The 18,769-nt window shown below is 40.7% G+C and overlaps 1 protein-coding gene across 2 annotated transcripts in view; it reads right to left on the reverse strand.

Annotated features, from left to right (window-relative positions):
* Positions 1-18,330, reverse strand: part of UTP6 (UTP6 small subunit processome component) — a 30,404-nt gene extending 12,074 nt beyond the window's left edge. Inside the window, exons 1-13 of one of the 2 annotated variants that reach the window (XM_045488029.1) lie at positions 18,060-18,325; positions 16,507-16,591; positions 12,976-13,017; positions 12,444-12,536; positions 11,298-11,345; positions 10,793-10,856; positions 8,395-8,513; positions 6,385-6,462; positions 5,075-5,156; positions 4,051-4,132; positions 2,778-2,962; positions 1,742-1,821; positions 1,314-1,391 (exon numbers count right to left, since the gene is read on the reverse strand). In XM_045488029.1, the coding sequence (XP_045343985.1) occupies positions 1,314-1,391; positions 1,742-1,821; positions 2,778-2,962; positions 4,051-4,132; positions 5,075-5,156; positions 6,385-6,462; positions 8,395-8,513; positions 10,793-10,856; positions 11,298-11,345; positions 12,444-12,536; positions 12,976-13,017; positions 16,507-16,591; positions 18,060-18,151 (1,128 nt within the window). In that variant the 5' untranslated portion in view covers positions 18,152-18,325. Of the gene's footprint in view, positions 1-1,313; positions 1,392-1,741; positions 1,822-2,777; positions 2,990-4,050; positions 4,133-5,074; positions 5,157-6,384; positions 6,463-8,394; positions 8,514-10,792; positions 10,857-11,297; positions 11,346-12,443; positions 12,537-12,975; positions 13,018-16,506; positions 16,592-18,059 lie in introns of both variants that reach the window. The other variant, XM_045488028.1, reaches the window with a different exon arrangement.
* Between the last annotated feature and the right edge of the window lie 439 nt (positions 18,331-18,769).

An 18,769-nucleotide genomic window follows, 5' to 3' on the forward strand; every position in this document is an offset into this window, starting at 1 on the left:
AATAAATAAATAAATAATAAAAAATAAATAAAAAGTATTTTGGGGGCACCTAGGTGGCTCGGTTGGTTGAGTATCAGGCTCTTGATTTCGACTCAGGTCATGATCTCACAATTCATGAGATCAAGCCCACCGTCAGGCTCTGTGCTAACAGCATGGAACCTGCTTGAGGTTCTCTCTATCCCTCTCTCTACCCCTCCTCCATGTCTGCCCCCACATTCTCTCTCACTCTCTCTCAAAATAAATAAACATTTAAAAAGTATTTTTTAAGGGTTGCCTGGGTAGCCTAGTCGGTTAAGCATCCGACTCCTGATTTTGGCTCAGGTGATGATCTCAAGGGTTGGTGAGTTCGAGCCCCGCGCATCAGGTTCTGTGCTGACAGTGCAGAGCCTGCTTGGGATTCTGTCTCCTCCTCTCTCTGCCCCTCCCCCGTTTGCCCTTTGTATCTTTTTCAAAAACAAAAATAAACTCTTAAAAAGTATTTTTTAAATGTTAACATACGAACATTTTTGTATAGGTTAACAACTTTGTGAGCTGCCAAAAACAAGGATCACTATTTTTTTTTTTAATTTTAGAGAGAGAGAGAGAACACACATACACACAATGCACGCAAGAAAGAGGGAGAGGGAGAGAGAGGCAATCTTAAGCAGGCTGCATGCTCAGCACGGAACCCAAGGCCAGGCTTGATCTCACAACCCTGGGACCATGACCTGAGCCAAAATCAAGAATCGGACACCCAAGTGACTGAATCACCCAGATGCTCCTCGCTAACACTGTTTTAAAATCAAGTAAACAAACTCAGAAAAGTTAAGTGGTTTGCCCAAGTTATCTAGCTAGTAAGTGACAAAACCCAATGTAGAAATACCTCAGCGCATTATCCTGGTCTCCATACCAATCCTCACCCACCCCAGAAAGTAGGCATGGGTTAACAGGTTTCTTACTAGAATGTCAGCTTCTGAAACACAGGAACACATCTAATCTCTCTTCATTTTTATTGTACCAATGCTTAATCTGGGCTAGGCATATATTCAGGAAAGGGATGTTCAGGACAAGATGTATGGGTAAACAAAATAAACCCAAGTTGCGACTCCCTGTTCTGGCTATTTTCCACCACGTAACATTCCTTTCTTTACTGTACAGATTTCATTTCTGGCATATACCAAATACCGAGAGTCAAATGTAATGTCACTCATCTTCCATACCAAACATCCAAATGGGTTTAGTCACATAACACATAACAATATATTAAAACACATGACACCATCATGAGCCAACTGGAATCAAGTACATGTTACTGGCAGTGAATGTGCCCTTACCCACTGCTTGTACTGAAATTCCGGTAGAAGTCTGAGTTCATGTGCCTTCCTGAACGCCATCATGGTTCTTTCCAGCCTCTGAAATCAGAAAAATCTCTCAGTTCATTACAAACATCCCCACAGGGGTCTGTGGCCTCTGATAGGAACATGTGCAACCAAGAAAAGGAACTTGAGGTAGTTTCCCTTATGATTACACCAGCTAAACAGCCACACCAAACACAGCCCAGTAACAGGGTGCTTCTTAGTCAGGTGGCCGGAAAAAGGATACAGCAGGCTCAGACCTTCAGAATGACAGGTCAACCACAAGGGGAAAGAGCTTAAGTTCTTGGAAGCTGTCCCAGGCCCCAAAGGAGCCACGTGTCTGCTCTTTTTACAGAAAACAGTCACTTTCTAGTCAGCCACTATAACCATGTAACATAGGCCCTCACCTTCTCTCTGAGGAACTGACTGCTTGTCTTCTTGGTGAATCTTTCCAAGCAGAAGGTGATGTAACACTTCCACATGGCCTCTGGAAAAGTCAGATTATGCGGATCACGTCACTAGTTCTCTCCATTTAACAGTAATCTTTCATTTAACATACATTTAACATACATCTTTCCTTTGAAGGGAAAATTCCTCTGAAAAAGGGTTTAAGCTAGTCCGGTGGAAAAAACTAGTTATTCTGATTACAGCTAATCAAACATCTCAAATACTGAGTAATGACTTAACTATAAAAAGTAAAGGGCAGCCTGTGTGGCTCAGTCGGCCAGGCGTTCAACTTCGCCTCAGGTCATGATCTCATGGCTGGTTTGAGTTCAAGCCCCGCGTCGGGCTCTGCACTGACAGCTCAGAGCCTGGAGCCTGCTTCAGATTCTGTGTCTCCCTCTCTCTGCCCCTTCCTTCCCTGCTCACGCTCTCTCTCTCAAAAATTAAACATTAACACTCCAATATATAAAATTTGGGGGGCGCCTGGGTGGCGCAGTCGGTTAAGCGTCCGACTTCAGCCAGGTCACGATCTCGCGGTCGGTGAGTTCGAGCCCCGCGTCAGGCTCTGGGCTGATGGCTCAGAGCCTGGAGCCTGTTTCCGATTCTGTGTCTCCTTCTCTCTCTGCCCCTCCCCCGTTCATGCTCTGTCTCTCTCTGTCCCAAAAATGAATAAACGTTGAAAGAGAAAATTAAAAAAAAAAAAAAAATTTCTTTCAAAAAAAATTTGGAAGCAAGTCTGTATGAAAAGAGAATCAGAGAATGACAATCTTCTGAATTATCATTTCCTATGTACCATTTCCCCCAAACGGATACCATTACTATCGAGGAAGGTCTCAAAGCTCCATCTTTGACCACCACAGAACAAGTTGGAAAGGCAGGCACACTGTAAACTAGCACAGAGAGAATCCTGACACTGACGTTGGTAATGGGAACGGAAGCTTCGGCTTCCCATTCGTGAATACTAACTTCGACACCACCCCAAGGGTTGGTGAAGTTCACCTGTAGGGAGAGTCTTCACCGCCTCTTCATACACAGCACAGCACCTCTCCTCCTTCCGGCCCACCTCCACTGCTCTGGCTTGTTTCGTCGCAGGCTGCTCTCCTCCTGGCTGTGACTCTATCTCTAATTCTCGCCGTGCCACATAATCCCAAGTGAGAGGGTCATCTGTGTGTAGAGCCTGAAGGCTGAAAAGCAGTTCACTGGCATCAGCCCTATGACACGAAACTTAACTCAATATCAAACAGAGACAGTTCCCAATGCTCTAAAAATGCACCCAGGAGCACCTGGGTGCCTTAGTCGGTTGGGCAACCGACTTGGGCTCAGGTCATGATCTCACGGTTCATGAGTTCGAGCCCCATGTCGGGCTCCGTGCTGACGCTTGGAGCCTGGAGCCTGCTTCGGATTCTGTCTCCCTTTCTCTGTCCCTTCCCTACTTACACACTGTGTCTCTCAAAAGTAAACGTTAAAAAAAAAAAAAAAAATTTAAGAGTGCACTCAGGACACCCCTTTAACAATTCCATTACCAGGAGACAATTCCCCAGCAAGCCCTCCAGAGATCTTCACACTCACTGTATAAATTTTGTCAATCAATCAGAGTTGTGGCACATTTATTAGGTTTCAGAATGTTTCAGATTTCATTCACAAGTTAGCTTTCAAAGTTAAATCAACAGGTATGTGTGATGAGACAGTCCTTGAGCCCTGGAGAACCTTATATCCGGGCTCTTGATTTTCTGTAACAGAGGCAAGAAAAAAAAAAAAAAAAGCACGACCTAAACCTCTACCAAAGCTCTGAAGGCATCCAAAGGTCAAACAAGCCAAGTTCTCTTTTATCTCCTGTGAAAATAAGGGGTGCTACCTAAGAGTGATGTACCCACAAGGCAGGCTGCAAAAAATTCTCAAACAATATGCTCCAACATTAAAGAATAAAATAACCTACAGCAATCACCTGCAAACCTTTATGAGGACCACTCTCATTCTATGGACAAAAGACATGCCAGCACAGCAGAAATATACGTCTTGATATCAGCTGTATGATATGTTTGTCACTGAGTAAAGACAAACTAACTCCCAAGGGAAGCCCAGAAGTGAGTCAAACAAGTTCTCCAGAGATATTTACTTTTCTATGACTTACTATGATACAATAGCCCTAAAACCTTGCTTTCTTCCAAGGACTTAGCATAGTGTCTTCTTTCCCTCTTTCTAAACACCCAACCTCAAACTTTTACCACAAGATCGGAAATAGACATATTCACCTTTCCATGAACTTACTTACTCATCATAAATTTCTCTTTGCAGATCTTTGGCAAAGTCAAATAGCTGTGCAATTGTAAGCAGTGACACGTGAAATTCTGCACCTAAAATTTTAAAAATTGGGAAGGGGAGTTAAGACTGTCAAGTGTCATTTTACTGTAAAGAACCACTTTCTTCTATAAGAAAGTACCACTTTCTTGATGTACTAGAGCTAATTCTTTTGTATTATTTGAGAAATAGGACAAAACAGAAAAGAAAAATCACCCATAGCCCCACTACACAAGCAATGTCATTAGTGATATTTTAGAGTATTCATAAGTACTTCTTTTCTTCTAAACATCTTAAAAGCATAAAGAAATGTTCTAAATCACCTATTTCTTTCCAACTCTCCATGTGAATTAAATACTCGATAAACTTACTGAAATGTTCAAGTATACCCTAAGGGGCTATCAACGGTTTCTGAAAAAAACAGGACACTATTCCCATAGAATTTTATATACACTCTTAACAGAATTTCTAACATAAATTTTCAACATTAGCTAAAGGTCTTCCTCCCTTTTAATTTTTTTAATGCTTATTTTTTAGAGAGAGAAAGAGACAGAGTATGAGTGAGGAAGGGGCAGAGAGAGTGGGAGACACAGAATCTGAGGCGGGCTCCAGGCTCCGAGCTGTCAGCACCGAGCCCGATGCAGAGCTCAAACTCACAAACTACAAGATCATGACCTGAGCTGAAGTCAGTCGCTTAACCGGCTGAGCCACCCAGGCGCCCCGGTCTTCCTCATTTTAAATAGAACATTGTGGGGTGACTGGGTAGCTCAGTCAGTTAAGCATCAAACTTCAGCTCAGATCATAATCTTGCAGTTCATGAGTTCAAGCCCCATGTCAGGCTCTGCACTATCTGTACGGATAATGCAGAGCCTGGTTGGGATTCTCTCATTCTCTCTGCCACACCCTCCCCACACATATTTGCATTCTCTCTCTCTCAAAATAAACAGAAATAGAATGTTGCACTTTCCATCATAAATAAATATTCAAAACATACGTACCTTTAATTATGTTCACAGAATTTCTGTAGATAATCCGTGCCAACTCGCCCTTAAGGATTTCTTCAGGATAATCAAGATTCCCCTAAAGAGTATTATAGTAAACATAACTTAACAGATAGTGCCAGTAACTAGAAAAAGCACTAGGATAAAAATTAACAGCCCTAGACTATCTGTGCCATATGACCTCTGGCAAACCACATCTCTCTCTGGGCCACTTCCCTCACTTGTAAAATGTGCAGCTTGAACAAGACCACTGACCTTCCCAATGTGTTCTCTCAGGCTCCTAGAGCAATAGCAAGATCACATGGCTTAAGGCCTGACTCTACTTAGACCAGAGCAGGTCAGGTTTTACATGGCTTGTTTACCCTTCTGGGTAAACTTTTATTTGAATAAAAAAGTTCACAGCTAGGGGCGCCTGGGTGGCGCAGTCGGTTAAGCGACTGACTTCAGCCAGGTCACGATCTCGCGGTCCGTGAGTTCGAGCCCCGCGTCGGGCTCTGGGCTAATGGCTCAGAGCCTGGAGCCTGTTTCCGATTCTGTGTCTCCCTCTCTCTCTGCCCCTCCCCCGTTCATGTTCTGTCTCTCTCTGTCCAAAAAATAAATAAACGTCGGGAAAAAAAAAAAAAAGTTCACAGCTAGAAACCACAATAACAGATGATAGCAAAGTTCCTTTTTCAGCTCAAACATTCTAAAACTTTTCTTTAAAATTACCGTCACCAAAAAAATTATATAAAAAGCTAGGAACCACACATTTCACAACCTTCCTCGAGCTCCTTCAACCCATTAGTATGTCATTTCATGAAACCATAAAGTATTAGGGAAACCATTTACCCTTCTATCAGTAATAAATTATTTTGAGGACTACTTCAAACAGTCCAAATGTGTATTTTTAAAGCAAAGAATTCCATTTTTATTACTAAGCCCATTTAATTAAATCAACTCTAGATTCATCTCAAAGTTTCAAAACTGGCATTAAATAAAAAATACATTTAAAAAACTGTCTCTTATTTGGGGCGCCTGGGTGGCACAGTCAGTTAAGCGTCCGACTTCAGCCAGGTCACGATCTCGCGGTCCGTGAGTTCAAGCCCCGCGTCGGGCCCTGGGCTGATGGCTCAGAGCCTGGAGCCTGTTTCCGATTCTGTGTCTCCCTCTCTCTCTGCCCCTCCCCCGTTCATGCTCTGTCTCTCTCTGTCCCAAAAATAAATAAACGTTGAAAAAAAAAATTTTTTTAATAAAAAATTGTCTCTTATTCCTAAGAAGGCTCAAAGCACTATTAATTGTTAATGTGTGATGACACGTTCAGATCTTACCACATCCATTTTGGCTTTTTCAAATTCTTCCTTTTCCTTCCTCAGTTTCTCAGTATGCATCAGCTCCATCCTGAAGTACTATACAAGGGAAATTATAAACTGAAAATCTTTGGAAATATATTTTTTTTAATTAGAAATACATAAGATGCCATTTTTTACCCATAAATATCAGATCTGTGAAAGTTTGGGGATAGCGTGATATTTTTTGTTATGAAACTAGATGACACTGACAAGAAGGGAGTTCCTTGTGATGGTAGAACAGCTCTGCATTTTGACTGTGGTGGTGGTTACACAAATCTACACATGTAAAAAAAAAAAAAATGACAGAGAACCAACCATATGCACACATTAGACCAATGTCAATTTCCTGATTTTAATATATGTATTATAATTTCATAAAATTAACCATCAGGAGGTGCCTGGGTGGCTCAGTCGGTTGAGGGACTAACTCTTGATTTCAGCTCAGGTCATGATCTCACAGTTGTGGGATCGAGCCCTGTGTTGGGCTCTATGCTGACAATGCAGAGCCTGCTTGGGATTCTCTCTCCCCCTTGCTCTCTGCCCCTCCCCCACTTGCATTCTCTCTCAAAATAAATAAATGTGAAAAAAAAGTTTTATAAATTTCTTAAAGTTTATTTATATTTTGAAGGAAAGAGAGACAGCGTGAGCGAGAGAGGGGCAGAGACAGAGGGAAACACAGAATCCGAAGCAGGCTCCAGGCTCTGAGCTGTCAGCACAGAGCCCAACACAGGGCTCAAACTCCCGAGCAGTGAGATCATGACCTAAGCCAAAGGTGGACTCTTAAACCGACTGAGCCACCCAGGCACCCTCTAATTTACTTTGAAAAAGAATAAGCAATAAACCTGTTTCTATTTTTGGAAATACCAGTTTGAGTATTTAGGAAAACTTCCAAAAAACATAAACAATACTTCCATAAAATAACCTTATAACGGCAGGGAGGAGTGATACTTATTGTTTCTCAATCAAAATACTACAGGTAGCAAAGGGATATCGAAAAGAATATGAAAACAAGGGAAGAAATGCTGAGCTGCTATATAAAACATCATTAAAGAACTACAAGACCAAAAATCACTAGTTAGGACAGCTAGAGAACCTACAAGCATAAAGACCCAAATCGGGGTGCCTGGGTGGCTCAGTCAGTTAAGCATCTGACTTTGGCTCAGGTCATGATCTAGTGGTTTGTGAGTTCGAGCCCCGCATTGGGTTCTGTGCTGACAGCTCAGAGCCTGGAGCCTGCTTCAGATTCTGTGTCTCCCTTTCTCTCTACCCCTCTCCTGCTAGCGCTCTGTATCTCTCTCAAAAATAAACATTAAAAAAAAAAAAATTTTTTTAAAAAAAAGACCCACATCTTTTTCCATCAAATAAGGCTTCATTTTCAATTGAAGACAAGACAGTAGTTTCTCCCTTATCCTGACAAATACCTCAAAAAAGGGCAGCTTCTAATAATACACCATTTTTAGCACTTGCTTTTTTCTTAATTGAAAGTCTGGCCATCACTGTTCTAGTGCCTCCCTCTAAGGTGTTAAGTCCAGCAAGAGGGGAAGGAGGGATATATCTCAAGAAAAAAGAGACAATAAGAATAAGTGGGGAAAAATGAAGAGAAGCCAAAAGAAGAAGATAGAAAAAGAGAAAGAAAGGAAGGAGAGAAAGAAGATAAGAAGTAGGGAAGGTAGATGCAAGGGAAAAAACAACAAAGGTATAAAGATGGCTGAACCCTGGCCCCACAACATAAATAGGTAGGGTCCATTTCCCCACCCCTCCCAACCATAATGGGCAGTAAGAGTTCTAATCTCTAACAACCTGGAAGATGCACATGGTCAACACCTAATACTGGCCAAGAAACAGCTTCGCCGCTCTCCTTTTCCAGCAGCTCCTCTACTTATCCCTAGCCTCCACAAATCCAAGTCTTTTTAACTTAATCAAGAATGTAAGTCCACAGAGGACCAAAACTGAGACATCACTCTTTCACCTTACAGGTACACAACTCACTTCTTGATAAAGTTTTGGGCACTCTGGATGAAAGCGCAGAGCTCGAAGAAATAGTTGTCTTGCACTTTCTGAAGATAAGCGATCTTCCATTTCCCATTTGGCTGCCATAATCCACAAAGCTATATAAATAAAAAACATCAGACTTCATTTCAATAAATCAATCAAGTCAGACTAAAAAAGAAAGATCAATGCTCCAATTTTAATACTCAAAGAATTTTTTTTAATCTTCCCAAAAGAGGAAAGGGATGGAGAAAGGGAATTTCAATGGTTATTTGTAAAGTATTGCTGCTTTACCTAAAATTAGAGTATTCTGGGGCACCTGGGTGGCTCAGTGCGTTAAGTATCCGAGTATTGATTTCAGCTCAGGTCATGATCTCACAGTCCATGGGTTCAAGCCCCGTGTCAGGCTCTGAGCTGATAGCACAGAGCCTGCTTGGGATTCTCTCTCTCCCTGTCTCTCTGCCCCTCCCGCATGCTTATGTGTACTCTCTCTCTCAAAATAAACTTTAAATAAAATAAAAATAAATAAATAAAAATTAGAATATTCTGAAGCGAAGAGGTAAATGATAACATCTGTGGGTACGTATGTGCCTCATTCAATCTAAGATCAACATCACTATAAGTCACATATAAACTTTAGAACTATAAAAATACTGGAAGAAATTGTGCATCTTAGAATCAATGAAATAAAAATATTTCACTCTTTTTCTTTATTTAAGTAGTTTATAATTTCTTTTGAATGGCTCAACATTAAAAATAAAAAATTTTTATCACACCTGTTGGGAATAAAGGCTTTAAAAACAAAAACCTGGGGCGCCTGGGTGGCGCAGTCGGTTAGGCGTCCGACTTCAGCCAGGTCACGATCTCGCGGTCTGTGAGTTCGAGCCCCGCGTCGGGCTCTGGGCTGATGGCTCAGAGCCTGGAGCCTGTTTCCGATTCTGTGTCTCCCTCTCTCTCTGCCCCTCCCCCGTTCATGCTCTGTCTCTCTCTGTCCCAAAAATAAATAAACGTTGAAAAAAAAAAAAAATTAAAAAAAAAAATAAGAAAAAAAAAACAAAAACCTTTGTCTTTCTACACAGGAAATCAACGTCGAGTTAACATTCCAGCTATTTCCCTAGAAACTTAATAAAAGTCAGCTATGTTACCAGACAAGACTGCCTTCGGTAAAAATGACTCATGGTTAGTAACCACGTCTGGACTAGAAGGGTTATTAATGAGAGAGCGCGACTGCTTTGGGCTTTCCTGAGCATTTGACTCCTGAAATTGAGCACAGTCCTTTCTAGGATCCCTGGAAGCTGTGCCCATCCACAGGACTTCTAAATCAGAGCTGTTCCTCTACCCATTCACATGGTCTCATTCCCTCACACCTGAACTATCATCTTGGGGACCAAGGACTGGCCTCCAAATTGCTAAGAGTACTCTACTAAAGACTCTCACCTAATGCTGTATCCTCTGGTGAATTAACTGGTGCCAAATGTGGCTTATCTTAGCCTGTGTAGCGTGAACCTGGTTGAGCCTAATACTTGAGAATAGGCACTGGAGTACCTCCCCTATAAAATTATGTGCTATTCACACAGTATTCACAAGAGAAGTCTTTCTCTTACAAAACATGAGTACCTAATATGTGCCAGGCACTCTTGCAAAATCTGCGTTGACATTTTCCCCTTTAAGTTTTTAAGTTTTCCCCTCTTAGTGCCCCTTAAATGTGAATACATCCAAATAGAATGTCTCTCAAAGGACCAAGGAGTTTCTTTCATCATCATCTAAAAAGAAACTTAGTGGGGTGCCAGGCTGGCTCAGTCAGTAGAGCAGGGACTCTTGATCTCTGGGTCATGAGTTCAAGTCTCATATTGCATGCAGAACTTTTTTTTAAACTTTTAATGTTTATTTTTGAGAGAAAGTGGGAGAGGGGCAGAGAGAGGGAAACAGAGGATCCCAAAAAAGCTACACACTGACAGCAGAGATCGATATGGGGCTTGAACTCACAAACCATTAGATCATGACCTGGGTCAAGGTCGGAGGTTTAACGTACTGAGCCAACCAGACGCCCTACACAGAGCATATTTTTAAAAATAACAATAAAATAAAGTAAAACATACTTTAAAAATAAATGAATTAAATACTTTTTAAAATAAATAAATCAGTAAGTAAATAAGTAAGTAAATAAAAAAGAAATTTAGTCCTTCTTACCCACAGATACAATACTCAACACAATAAATGATACACAACATACAGGGATGAACTAAGAGGCAGCTATTCAGAAACCAGAACTGCTGAGGCCTAGTACCTATGCTCAAGTTCTCAAACTAATTTCTTTTAGGTTTATGAAGCAAAATAAATGCCAAAATAGCTTGAGTCTACATAAAAGGTAGAAGAACTGACAAGGATCTCACCATACCTGGCTTGTTTGAATGAATGGCCAACATGGCAGAAAATACCTTGCTAAGTTGAGCTTTGGTGGCCTGTAAGAGAGAAAAAGCAATTCTACTTCCTATACACTGAACTCATTATTAGTCATCTCTAAGTGATCTGTACTGTTTCCTTACCAACTCAAAATCCAATGGGGCAAGATATGCTCTTGTAGGGACACAGAAACAAATATAGACACACTCATAGTTTTTTCTACCTAAACCACTACATGCAAACAGTCTAAGTATCTAAACAAATCTAACTTTACTAAATAAATACACACAACAAAGATCATCTTCTGACTTAGAAACCATTTATATAGTCTTCAGATATGCAAACGTTGTTACACTGAAGTTCAGCCTTCTTGGAGTCTTTTCCGATTTACTAACCCTACAACTTTGGAGAAAACATGGAGTTTAGTACTCAAGCACAGAGCTTAAAAGGCAGACTTACTAAAAGAACAAGGAAGCAAGACACAACTGCGCAATACTCACCCATTTCTTACAAAAGACTATATAGGATAGCCAAAGTTGAACATCATCCTGCAAGAAAAGCAATGTAGTAAGCTGCTCGAATTTGAACTTAATACATAATACACTTTTGCACTAATTAACTTTTTTTAGAAAGAGAGGTAAATTTCAGGAAAGCCAATGTGTTATACATTGCCCAGCCTATTAGGCTGTTACTCACTGAGGTCTTAGATCTCTTAAATGTGTTAACTCCATCTGGCCACCCATTCTCACCTACCATGCTCCAAGACAAAATTTGTTGTCTATCCAATTTGCTCAATGCAGTTTTGTTTTCATTTCTTTAATGTGTATTTATATTTAATGGTGGGGGAGAGGGGGAGGGGCGGCGGCAGAGGGGGCCGGGAGACAGAGGATCCAAAGCAGGCTCCATGCTGATAGCAGAGAGCCTGATGTGAGGCTCGAACTCACGAACCGCAAGATCATAACCTGAGCTGAAGTCAAACATTTAACCAACTGAGCCACTAGGCGCCCTTTGTTTTATTTTTAAAAATATTTTATTTCATTTATTTTTGAGAGAGAAGAACAGGGGAAGGGCGGAGAGAGAGAAAGAGAGAATGTGAATTCAAAGCAGGCTCCATGCTATCAGCACACAGCCTGACATGGGGCTCAAACTCACAAACCGCAAGATTATAACCTGAATTATGCTTAACAGACAGAGCCATCTAGGCGCCCCTTGCTCAATGCAGTTCTTAAATGGTCTCAATCAGGGGTAGCAACCCCAAATTTGTCATTCCCAGGATCTAAAGTACTCCCAGTCCCAGAGCCCAACTTGAAGAACATCAAGTTAGTGAGGTGCTGCCCCTACTCTAACCATTTATCTTCCACCTCCAAGTCTTCAGTGTTCTTCACTTAGAGATTTATCCATACATCCCAAACTTCTAATCCTTAACCATGTATCAAATCCACCTTTTTCAGTACCATCCTCAAAGAAGAACTATAAGGTAATGAGATCAATTTTCTTCACGGTTTGGTAAGTGGTTTCAAATAATACCATTATTAGGTTAAGTATTGAGACACCCAAGAATAAACAATACATTTGAATACTGAAACATAATACATATAATACATATCTTCACATCTCTTACAATTAAAAATGCTCTGATCACTTACTTTCCATTTTGCTGAAGCACGCCGGAAGACACCTTGTACCCGGTGTACAATAGAATTCTCAATCTCATCCTTCTTAAATGAATACCCGATGCGCTTAAAGGTGACATTAAAAAAAAAAAAAGCCTCAATTTAATCACATTTATCCATAACAACATTCCTACCTGATCTTAAACTGTACTGATAGGGGTGCCTAGATGGCCCAGTCAGTTGGGCGTCTGACTCTCGATTTCCACTCAGGTCATCATCTAACGGTTGGTTGAAATCAAGCCTCGCATCAGGCTCTGTGCTGACAGTGCGGAGCCTCCTTAGATTCTCTTTCCCTCTCTCTCTGCCCTTTCCCACTTGCGTGCACTCTCTCTAAATAAATATTTTTAAAAAGGTGCTGATAAAGAAAACAAATGATTACAAACACCCATTATGAACACAGCACCACACAATTTATCAGTGCCAACTGCTTCCCAAACCCAAGTTCTAGCTATAGAGCCACACTACCTAATCTAAATTTTTTCCAATTTCCAGAATATCTACTTACAGTTCTTCTTCTCTGAATCAACTCCAAAAGATTAATTTCATACTATGGAAGAAAAACATATAAGAAAAGAGAAAACAATAAAATTTATAACCTTTTAAATTATAACCTTTTAATTTATAAACCTTAATTTATAACAGGAACTGCATTTAGTTAAAATCGTAAAGTAAATAAAAATCAAGAATATAAAACAAGATTGGGGCAGCTTGCTGGCTCAGCCGGTAAAGCATGCAACTCTTGATCTTTGGGTCATGACTTCAAGCCCCAAGCTGGGCATAGAGCTTACCTTAAAAAAAATTTTTTTTTAAAAAAGACTATAAAAGAAGATAATATGCTATCAAGCATAATTTGTAGTAAATGTCTGTTAAAAGTCAGTGATAATTCACCTTACATCTACAAAACTCATAAATCCATATGTTAGCAAGCATATAAACATCTTAGAATCAAAGCAAGTATGTTTCTAAAATCATAATATTTCTAAGATTTGGGGCTCCTGGCTGGTTTAGTCGGAAGAGCACACAACTCTTGATCTCAGGGTCATGAGTTCAAGCCCCACGTTGGGAATAGACATTACTTAAATAAACAAACTTTAAAAAAAAAAAAAGAAAAACTTAAAAAAAAAAGACATAAGGTTCATAATATCAGACTTTCTAGTCTACAACAGCATGTTCCAACTTTGAGTAAATTAACCATGCAAAAATGTTAGCTTAACATAAGCAAATGAAAGACACAGTTGTGCCTAATTGGTTCTCCCTACCCTACCCTCTGAAGGACCACTTAAAACCTCTTAAGGTTCTCTAAAAACCACTACTATTCAATTCCTCTCTAAGCCTCAGTTTTAAGACTGTTAGAGACACAAAACTTAAGGCTTCACAAGATTCTATGCTTCATTTTACAAGTGCTTTATGAAATATTCAAGCACACAGAACACCGAAGCAGCTATTACACAGCTACATCAAAGCCTACATTTTATTAAACTTGCTTCGAAGTTCCCTATGTATCATGTCTAATTCCACTCTTTTCCCTCCCCAGAAAAAATGACTATCTTGACTATTTATCATTCTGAAGCAAAACTTTGGACTTTATTATAATGTTTTCTTGAATGCTTTTTTTATGTGTGTGGTTTTTTTTTTTTAATATTTATTTATTTTTGAGAGAGAGAGAGAGAGAGAGAGAGCGAGAGCATGAGCAGGTGCCTGGGTGGCTCAGTCAGTTAAGTGTTCGACTTTGGCTCAGGTCATGATCTCGTAGTTTGTGAGTTCAAGCCCCACATCGGGCTCTGTGCTGACAGCTCGGAGCCTGGAGCCTGCTTCGGATTCTGTGTCTCCTTCTCTCTCTGCCCCTGCCCTGCTCATGCTCTGTCTCGGTCTCTCAAAAAATAAATAAACGTTAAAAAAAAAATTAATTAATAAGGCTAACATTCTTTTCATAAGTTGATCAGTGAATGGTGTTTCCCCTTTGTGAACTGCATGTTCATATTTTTGTTGTTTTTATCCTTCATAGTTGTCATTTTCTTCTGAATCTGTAGTTCCTTAGATATTCTAGATTCAAAATATACGTGCTGCGGGGCACCTGGGTGGCTCAGTCGGTTAAGCGTCCAACTCTTGATTTCAGCTTAGGTCATGATCTCTTGGTTTGTGAGATTGAGCCTCGCATTGGGCTCTGCGCTGACAGTGCAGAGCCTGCTTAGGATTCTCTCTCCCCCCTCCCTCTCTGCCCCTACCCTACTTGCTCTCACTCTCTCTCAAAATAAATAAACTTTAAAAAAAAAAAAAAGTGTCTATATATGTGTGTGTGTGTGTGTGTACACACATATATTTATGTACCGAAATTATTTTCTCCATTTTGTGGCTTGTCTTTTTACATTGTGGCACCTTTTTTGCACAGACATGCTTATTTTAAACATGGCCAAATCAATCTTGTCATTGTGCTTTCATAGTCTCATTTAAGAAAACCTCTCCTACTCCTCAAAGTCATTCTTTCATATTTCTTGTAGAGATACAAAGTTTTCCCCAAATTTACCTTTTCCATTCAGAAGGATTCTCATTTTGCTTATTATATGAGAGGGGTCTAATTTTATTTCCTCAATGAGGACAACCAGAACCTCACTGATTTAAAATGCCACTTACGTCTTATAGCAAGTTTATATGGTTGTGACAATTGTGTGCACAGGGCGGGGATGTGAGTGAAAGTATGTACGTGTGGGAGTGTGTGTGTGTGTGTGTGTGTGTGTGTTTAATTTACTTATTTCAGTTATGGCCTCTAAAGCTAATCAACCTAATCCACAGGTACCTCTTCAAATATTTGAAGAGTGGAATTATCTGCCACTTCTCAGGTCTCCTTAAGGTTAAACGTGTCTATTTGTATTCTTTCAATGATTCCTCCTAGAACGAGGTTTCCATGCTGGCTGCCTTTTAACTAACCTTTCAAAGTCCTTCTTAAAATGCAGTCTCAAGCCTAATACAATGCTCCAGACACTGTCTGTTAAGTGCAAAACACCTTTTTTCAAACTAACATCTTCTGAATGGCTACTGTTTGCAGTGTTCTTTGCTCAGCTAACTTACTCATCACTCTACTTTTGTTAATATGGTCCATTATTTTTTTTCTTTTGTCCTTTTCCAAGTTTATTCCTGAAGTACAGTTGACACATAGCAATCCACCATGAGCTCCCAAACCTCTTCCAAGTACAAGATTCGTAGCCAGGTCTCATTTGTTCACCTGTTGTTGTTTTTTTCCAATCTAAACTCAGAAAACCTCCAGTCTTATAATATTACGTCTTACCACTGGGTCCAGATTTTGTTATCTAACGTATTAACTATTCTCCTCTACCTGAAAATTGGTCTAGCATGTAAACTTTAGATTCACTCAAATCTCCCATTCATTTATAGTACTGAAGAATTTGCAGTATTCCTCTAAAGTAGCAGACTTACAGACACATAAATACTAACTTTCCAACCATCTACCATCATCAAACTCACTCTCCTTTATTTCTCCCCACAAGAAATAGTATGTCAATTCTCTTGCTTAAATCCTAATACACAGTATCTTTGGCAGTATCTGGTCTACTAACTCCATAGAAGGAAAAAAGAAAATTTCAGTTTGCCAAGGACTAAAGCCTTAGTGGGGCAACGTTATTCCCACACCACTTCTATTCTTGTTCAAAAATTACCCGTTTAATCATCAATTCTAGAATTTTGCAAAAAACACTGAATCAAGCTCACCATTCTAGAATTGATTTAAAATTTGTGAGGGGATTAGGGGCGCCTGGGTGGCTCAGTCAGTTAAGTGTCCGACTTCAGCTCAGGTCATGATCTCACAGTCTGTGAGTTCAAGCCCCACGTTGGGCTCTGTGCTAACAGCTCAGAGCCTGGAGCCTGCTGTGGATTCTGTGTCTCCCTCTCTCTCTGCCCCTCTCCTGCTCATGCTCTGTCTCTCTCTCTGTCTCAAAAAATAAAAAACATTTAAAAAAATAAAAAAATAAAAAATAAATAAAATTTGTGAGAGGATTAAAAAGTAGTGAACTTATCCACTTACTTGAACATAATTGATGAAGTCTTCCTTAAAAAGAGCTCTTCGCTGTATTTTGTATTCCAGATCTGAAGCCTTCTTAATGATAGCCCTGAGGAGAAAGCCATTTAAGATATAACAGTTGAAAAAAGCATAAGTTAAATAATTTTGGAGTTTTAAGTTTATTTTAATAAATTTAAAACATAATATATATATTAAAACATTTCCAAAACCTGAAATTCCCAAATTATCCTTCATAAGCAAGTTTTCTCTTACCTGATTACTTCTGTGTGCTTAGGGTGTGTGCATTAGGATTTTTTTTTAAATGTTTATTTATGAGAGAAAGTGACAGAGTGTGAGCAGGGGAAGGGCAGAGAGGGAGACACAGAATCCGAAGCGCGCTCCTGACTCTGAGCCGTCAGCACAGTCTGACACGGGACTTGAACTCACAAACCATGAGATCATGACCTGAACTGAAGTCGGATGCTCAACCGAACCACCCAGGCGCCCAGTATTTTAAAATTTTCATGAAAATCATCTTGTAGTCAACTGCCAGGACCATTGACATTCCCACCAGCAAAGCAAATAATGTTAAGTACTTTACATTATTTGTATGTGATATTAGTAAAGATTTCTTTCCCTCCAAATTCTGGTCACTTGGGTTTTAATAATAACCAAGTATCTTTTCTAAATTCCTTACTTCTGAGTTTTCCAACACTCAAACTAGGAAAAAAAAAAAAAAAAAACACCTAGATTGTCTCTACTGTCTCTATCTAGAAAGGTTTATTAACAGTACAAAGGACTCATGGGAAATAATTGACTGTATTTAGCTAAAGAGAAAACACAACATGTGTATATTAAGAGAATTTAATGCAAGATGTACGAGGTCAATTACTGTCTCTAGTTAATGGTAACTGAACACGCACTGAGTGTCCCCACTGCTGGAACACCTGGGTGGCTCAGTCAGTTAAGCAATGGACTCTTGATTTTGGCCCAGGTCATAATCTCACCGTTCTTGGGTTAGAGGCTGGCATCAGAACCTCTTGGGATCCTCTTCCATTCTCTCTCTGCCCTTCCCCCTACTCTCTCAAAAATAAACATTAAAGAAAATTTTTTTGAGTCCACGCTATGCTGCATTTCACTAACAAAGGTTTACTTCAAGGCCCCCATAGTCACATTACTACATTCCCAGCCATTGTAAAATGCAGCAACAGTCACAGAAAACCACTAAAAAACATTAGGCTTAATTGTAACAAATTACTAAATGCCAACCTCGTGCCGCACGTTGTTGGCTAAACCCTGGGGTAGAATACGAAATTGAATTAAATGGTCCACATCTTCAAGTCTTACTAGAAAGAGTTATCTCTTGGCACCCACTGCAGTTTGCATCTCTAGAGCAGTACAAACAGACCACCGTGCAACGAATGAGAAATTCTGGGAGTCAACAAAATCTGAAAATGGGCTTCTGCCATGTTACAAAATATAAACACAATTAGGTGCCCCGGCATCCCTGCCCCCCCCCAGGCTCCCCCCTCCCTTCAGCCCGCCCCAGCTCTTCCACTTCCTCAGCTCTTTCTCACTTAATCTCCGCATGACTGAACAATCCAATACGCTCCAGCTGTTCCAATTCGGGGAGTCGATCTTCTATGCGTTCCTGAATTATCTCCGCCATGAGGTCACAACTCTAAAGCCCACCGGCGAGCCTCTCGACCGCCAACACGCGCACGAAGCGTCCACCATCTATTCCGGAGACCTAGCCCTAGCGTTCGCACGTGCTGACGTAACGTGCGCCCTAGGTCCCGCCTTTTCCGCTTCCGCCGCCTCCGCCGTCGGAGATCGTCCCCCCGGCCCTTGCGCCGGCTGTCACCTCTCCGAGGCCGACTGTGGGGCTTCCGCGGAGCACCCCTCCGGCTCGGGAGGATTCACATGAACTGGAGTGGAGGGGCGGGGCCAGAGTGGGGGCGGGTCTAGACGCGCCCTGGGCTAAACGTGGGCGGGGGTTCGAGAGAGCGCCTCCCAGTGTCTAGAGGGGTTACCTGAAAGGAGTGCTATTCGTTTCTGCAGAATACTGTCTCCTTTTATTCTATTGCGGTCCCATGTCTTCCCTTTCCAATAGTAACCGTTTCAAAAAATCAGTAATGAAAAGCGTAGGGAAACTGACCAGATATCCATAACACTATAGCTTTGCTTTCGGCTAGGTTAGTAAACCAGTGTGATAACACCGGATTTTCACCTGCCAATTAGAATCTCTAATTGGCTGATTAATTTTAAAATAGGAAGACCTTTTCAT

This window comes from Leopardus geoffroyi, chromosome E1 (genome assembly GCF_018350155.1).
Source record: "Leopardus geoffroyi isolate Oge1 chromosome E1, O.geoffroyi_Oge1_pat1.0, whole genome shotgun sequence".
Lineage (NCBI taxonomy): Eukaryota > Metazoa > Chordata > Mammalia > Carnivora > Felidae > Leopardus > Leopardus geoffroyi.